The 6,616-nt window shown below is 38.0% G+C and overlaps 1 protein-coding gene across 1 annotated transcript; it reads left to right on the top strand.

Moving 5' to 3' along the window:
- The first annotated feature begins 3,381 nt into the window (after positions 1 to 3,381).
- On the top strand, positions 3,382 to 5,270 carry LOC107603229 (transcription factor 7-like 2). Its single transcript, XM_016295972.1, has 3 exons — positions 3,382 to 3,735; positions 3,840 to 3,903; positions 5,155 to 5,270. Exons 1-3 carry the CDS (start codon positions 3,556 to 3,558, stop codon positions 5,268 to 5,270), a joined length of 360 nt encoding a protein of 119 aa, XP_016151458.1. The 5' UTR covers positions 3,382 to 3,555.
- The last annotated feature ends 1,346 nt before the right edge of the window (positions 5,271 to 6,616 follow it).

Below are 6,616 nucleotides of genomic sequence, written 5' to 3'. Positions count from 1 at the left end.
TGTATTAATTTCTCACTGCCCCTTTCTAATGAATTATTTCATCCACAAACAAGCAACAGACAGTCAACCTTTGTGCTGCACTGAAAATCCTTGATGTTCCTAAACAAAAATTACCAGCTTTTTAAAAATCGCTTGTAAATCTCTGGTTATGCAATATTATCCCCAAATATTAGATTCAATCTCTCTATCAACTTGCTTTCTTTCAATTAGTATGGGTTTAGTATTTCTTTTTTTTTTTGACCTGATTCGGTTTTTGAGTGAAAAAGCATTATTTGTGGATAACTTTGACGATGTGAACACACTGAGGTGCATAAGCTCAGATCAATGAGGCCTACGATCAAGCCAGAAATACGAAACCTGTGCTAATTGAAATAAAGCAAGTTGATGGAAAGATTGAATCCAATAATTGATAAGAATAGAACATAACAGGGACAGCACAAGTGCAACAGTGTGTGGAAAACAATCCCAAAAGAGTACAACAATTATCACAATTTTTTGGGGGGAAGTTGTTATACCCTCTGTGAGCAAAGTTAGTTGATTTTAGTCCAATGCAGGAACATTAACTAGCATTTTCAGCCAACACGAGGGTTAATTGCACAAATGTAACAACAGTTTTTGCTCTCTAAGAGTAGCTCAGTCAACGTGTTACCTTTGCGTTTCCTGCCCCTGTGGCTTAGAAAATGGTAAAATACACTCCGACATTTCAAGTCACACAAAAGACAAACGCTAAAGAGAAAGAAATGGTCTAGGCCAGCTGAGGAACAGCCCCTAAATCTGGCACTAGAACATAAACCAACTTATTCAGTCTGAAATAAAGAGTAAAAACCAGAGCGCTATCTGTCAGACAGCATGCAAATATGAGCTCAGTGTAGGAAAACATTGAGAAATCATTAAGAAAGTGATGTAGAAAAACTGCTTCCATGATAAGCAGCTGTCTATATTTAATCAAGGCAAATAAACAAGGTCTCATTTATAATTTAGATTTGCATGCATTAAACAGGCCATTTTTAATCCATTTATTAATATGCATGGAAGATATTGTATAAATATGCAGCCTTATGCAAATACTAGACACATTTTTGTTTGTATTTAATTCTTATTCCCAGCTGTAGTTCGTGGCAGAAAATGGACTCAATTATTATTGCACAGCATGGGAAGGCATCATTTTTTTTCAATTAAAACTCAAAACACCAAAAGAGCAGAAAAATACAAAATAAGTCAAGAAGGTGATTGCTCAATAATTTACAAACAATTCCACAAGTGTGTCATTTAAGAAAGTTATGTCACACTTTACATTGCAGTCTTTGTTTTTATGTGCAGTTCTAACCAAGTGCATGTAATTAGTATGCCATTATTTTGTGTAGTAACCTATAAGGGTAATTAGTAACCGTAACATGTAATAGCTTTTTTATGATTTAATGATTTTATTATTATTATTATAATTTCTTCATAAGCTCCAGCTTGGGAAACCTTGACGTAATGTTTAATGCACTTCATATTGTTAATAACAACAAATGGAATATATTTTCTTTCTCTTTGTATTTTACATCAATATGGTACAAGATTACCCTGTTTAAATCAATGTGATAAACAAGTTAGGTTAAAAGTCATTTAAAAGTAATCAAAGTAGTTTGATTATATTACCTAAAATCTGTAATGGATTACGTTACCAGCTACAATTTTGTCATGTAATTTGGAATCAATAATAGCATTATCTATCCAGCACTGTGTGTGTGTATACATAAATATATATATATATATATATATATACTGTATGTTTACTTGTTGTTTTCGAAGTATGTTGACTGCATACTTGGGACAAATACTTTTCCAATGCATGCAAAAACCTGTTATCTGTGACTTCAACACTGGAGCTCTTCTTCATGGTTTATTGTTTGCAGTGTTGGGAAGGTTAGTTTAGAAATGTAATAGGTTACAGATTACAAGTTACCCTATCTAGAATGTAATAAGTAGTGTAACTATTTCAATTACTTTATTAAAGTAATGTAACTGATTCCATTTGATTAGCCTACTTTTTGATTACTTTTCTAAATTTCTAATGAATGTTTTAACTGTTAATCATGTTGAAACCTGTGAAGCTGGCAGGTTTAAGCTTACAGAACTCAACACTGATTACTCGCAGACTTTCAAAACCCTTCATCACTTGAATTAAGATTATAATCATTTAATTTTAAAGCACAGCTGCCACAAAATCAGACTTCAGCACCTCGTTTTTCTTTATGACAGGAAAGACTGGCATCTAACAATGGCTTGGAAAAATAGTTAATCTTAAAAAATAAAGCATATACATAAACCCAGGTAGGAAATAAAGCAGTTATGGAATACGCACGTGTCCTATTCTGTGTCCTAAGCTTCTGAAACATTGGTGTCTCATATTTTAGAGCAGTCACTGCAAGTTATGAAAGAAATCAATTAAATCTGTATGTGGATGTGTGTGAAATAAAATCAGATGTAACCCCCTTTGTGATCATTAACATTTTCCTAAGTAACTGTAATTTAATTACACATTTTTTCTCAGTAACTGTAACTGATTACAATTACATTTATTTTGTATTTAAATTATGTAATATAGTTACATGTAACTAGTTACTTCCCAACACTGATTGCTTGTTTGCTAAAACACAATAAACTCCTTGATGATGGGTTCCCTCTTGGTCCATTTTTTCCCAATTAACGGAATTATTTACGCGCTAAACTCTCCAATATTTCAGTGCGAGTTTCCAAATTTAATTGAGACTGGTCTAAAGTATTTTTCAGTTACCTCAATTATTCAGACATTTCAATTAGTCATCATTAACATCCAGTCTTTGATATGTGACCCTGGAGCACAAAAGCAGTGTTAAGTCGCTGGGGGATATTTGTAGCAATAGCCAACAATACATTGTATGGGTCACAATTATACATTTCTCTTTTATGCCAAAAATCATTAGGATATTAAGTAAAGATCATGTTCCATGAAGATATTTTGTACATTTCCTACCGTAAATATATCAAAACTTCATTTTTGATTAGTAATATGCATTGCTAAGATCTTCATTTGAACAACTTTAAAGATGATTTTCTCAATATTTAGATTTTTTTGCACCCTCAGATTCCAGATTTTCAAATCTTGTCCTATCCTAACAAACCATACATCAATGGAAAGCTTATTTATTTATAATGTATAAATCTTTTTTTTTTTAACTGATCCTTTTGACTTGTTTTGTGATCCAGGGTCACATATTTTATTTTATAGTTTTGGTGCGGATACTATAGTTTCTAAGGTTGTGCGTCCTGTATCAAAAAGCCCCGAAACTAAAGAGTGTCGTGTTCCTTTAAGAGCGGACCCCCCCTCGGCTCATCGCAGCTGTCAATCACGCGTCGGTATCTTTGATCTTCGCTGTTCTAAAGCGCGACTGTTTGTTACTTTGAAGTCGCGGCGATCGTCACAGCATAAAGAACTTTTCCTCTCTCGCGCGAGTCTCAAACGCTCTTCTGAGCGCGGAAAACAGCGACGACAACAACCAGAAGTGCATTAATAAAGTTGGTTCGAATATGCCGCAGCTGAACGGTGGAGGGGGAGATGATCTCGGGGCGAATGATGAGATGATCCCGTTTAAAGATGAAGAAGATCACGAGAAGATCCGCGAGAGCGCGTTTACGGAGAGCGACCTGGCTGATCTCAAATCATCTCTGGTCAATGAATCCGAGATCAGCCAGAACTCAAACTCTGCCGTAAGACCCCGTCAGCGCATTCATGTGTGTGTGTGTGTGTGTGTGTGCAGATGCTGTGAATGTGTGGTCGTGTGCGTGAAATAAAGTGTGTTTGTGATGAACAGGTGATCAGAAGAGGACAGCAGGAAGATCAGAGAATCTACACTGATAAACGAGAACATCTGGACGGTGAGACCACACACACACACACACTCTCTCTCTCACACACACACACACACACACACACACTCACTCACTCACACACTCTCTCTCTCACACACACTCTCTCCCTCACACACACACACACTCACACACACACACTCACACACACACACACACTCACACACACACACTCACACACACACACACACTCACACACACACACTCACACACACACACACACTCACACACACACACTCACACACACACACACACTCACACACACACACTCACACACACACACACACTCACACACACACACTCACACACACACACACACTCACACACACACACTCACACACACACACACACTCACACACACACACTCACACACACACACACACTCACACACACACACTCACACACACACACACACTCACACACACACACTCACACACACACACACACACTCACACACACTCTCACACACAGACACTCACACTCTCACACACACACTCTCACACACAGACACTCACACTCTCACACACAGACACTCACACACACACACACACACTCTCACACACACACACTCACACTCTCACACACACACACACACACACACGCACACACACACACACACACACACAGTCCCCAGAAGTGCTCAAAATGATGTAAAGTCTCCCCTCAAACCATGCACGTTTTGTTTTTAGTTTTTGAGGGGAGAGTTTTTACTCTGCTTTACTCTTCACCTACAAGCGCTGCTTGTTTGTGTGTCTTTATTTACACAAATCTGTGCCAGTGGCTTTGCGTGGTCTAGTTCTGGGACAGTAGCTATATGTCCCCGGACGTGTACTAAATCAGACAATATAGTAAAATAAATAATACTGCTTATTTTAGCTTTCTGTGTTAGAATGTGTCTGTGGCAGCCTGATAAAAATTTAATTGGGGAAATTAAAAACTTTCATCTGGGTCTGATATGTAACTGATGGACTTTTCTTGGGGAAAACCTGAAATCTGCATCATTAAATAAGCAGTTTTTATCTCAAGCCTGTTTGATCTTGTTTCCGTTATTTGCAGTCTAGAACTGAAACTGCTTTGAAGAGGATCTGTGATTGATCATCATTATATATTAACAAGGGAGTCTATAAATACAACAAACCTAAACCGTTCCGTATGAGGGCTTTGCTATAGCGGAAGTTTGTTTTTTGGGGGTAATTGCGCACCTTACACATTCACTAACTTCACAACTTTTATTGTTCTGTCTCGCTTTCTCACTTCAAGTGCCCAGACATCAAGATGGTGGAATGTATAAAGCGCCGTATTCTGGATACCCGTTCCTGATGCTGCCCGAGCCGTATCTACCGAACGGGCCCGTCTCCCCATCTGTAAGTTCCTGACAGCACTGCTGTCCTTCCTCTAGCATTTGATCACTAGTGTCCAGGTGTGTGTGAACCGTGCTGAAGGTCTGGTTAGTTTGAGACAGGCCTGTAAATACACTACAGCCTGAGAGGACTTGAGAAAAGGATGCAAAATGCAATTTGAATCTCAAGCTCAGGAGACTTTCATACATTACTTTAGATCTGTTAAGTCTTACAGCGATGCACGTGCTATTCAGAAAAGCAGTTTTAAAATATGTGGATATTCAGACATGGTCCTTTAAGTCATATGATGCCTTAAAGTCATTGTTTACACGTCACAATTGAGGAATATCTAATTGTGTGCATGCATTTGCGTGTGAGCATGCATGCATGCATACTGATGCCTTTGACCGCAAATCAATGGCGCATTATTTTACGGGCAAATCTAAAACATTTTGATGATGCTACATGACATCATTGTCTTATTTGTCATTTGTGTTTCGCGGTGGCATTGTGACTGTGTGGAAATTATGAATGTAAGTGTATTTATAAAGAAAAATGTGTGTACAGTAACTAAATCCAGGGTTTAGCTCGTACAGTGGTTACATTCCTTCTTGAAAACTGCTCTTATAACGTTGTAATTGCACAGCTGTAACGCCATATTTTGAGATGTTTCTTGCACATGTAGTGGTTGTTTCATTGAAACTATGAGATGAATAGAATCGAGCTGTAGATAACGGTTTTTGGACGGCAACATCGTCGACTGTGAAGTGCACAGATATACGGATATGCACTGGACATCATCAGCAGGTACGGTGATGATGGCTCTGAATGTCCGTGAAATGAAAGCATGTCTCACTTTTTGAAGTATCTTCCAGGTCTTTGTTAAATGGATAGTTGAACATTCTGTCATCATTTACTCTCCCTCAAGTTGTACAAAACCTGCATGAGTTTCTTTCTCGTGTTAAACACAAAAGAAGATATTTTGAGGAATGTTGGTAACAAAGCATTTGCCGGTCGCCATTGACTTCCATATTGTTTTTCCATACTAACACAATGGCTACCGTCAACTGTTTGGTTACCAACATTCTTCAAAGTATCTTCTTTTGTGTTTAAGTCAATAGAAGTTTGAAGTTTGGGTGAACTATCCTTTTAACTTCAATGCTGCTCAGTGAATGTGAGCGTTCCCGAGCTCCTCGAGGGTCAGAGATGTCTAACGGGACACGGCCTGATCGGTGGTCACAATCAGAGATTTTTTTAGTACTTTACAATCACGTAATGCTATTTTCAAACATCCCAGCTGAACGGAAACCATAAAATCGTCCAAATTCAAGAACTGTGCTTAGTCCCTAAAAAGTGGAAAGTATAGATTATAGTCGTGCACT

Source organism: Sinocyclocheilus grahami, unplaced genomic scaffold (assembly GCF_001515645.1).
Source record: "Sinocyclocheilus grahami isolate Dianchi unplaced genomic scaffold, SAMN03320097.WGS_v1.1 scaffold343.1, whole genome shotgun sequence".
NCBI classification, from domain to species: Eukaryota; Metazoa; Chordata; class Actinopteri; order Cypriniformes; family Cyprinidae; genus Sinocyclocheilus; species Sinocyclocheilus grahami.
The sequence above is the reverse complement of the archived record's forward strand: the minus strand, read 5'-3'. Positions and strand labels throughout refer to the sequence as shown.

Coding starts and splice junctions, on each gene's coding strand:
- LOC107603229 (XM_016295972.1), top strand. CDS start 3,556: ATGCCGCAGCTGAACGGTGGAGGGGGAGATGATCTCGGGGCGAATGAT. Junction 3,736..3,839: donor GCCAGAACTCAAACTCTGCC/GTAAGACCCCGT, acceptor TGTGATGAACAG/GTGATCAGAAGAGGACAGCA. Junction 3,904..5,154: donor TAAACGAGAACATCTGGACG/GTGAGACCACAC, acceptor TCTCACTTCAAG/TGCCCAGACATCAAGATGGT.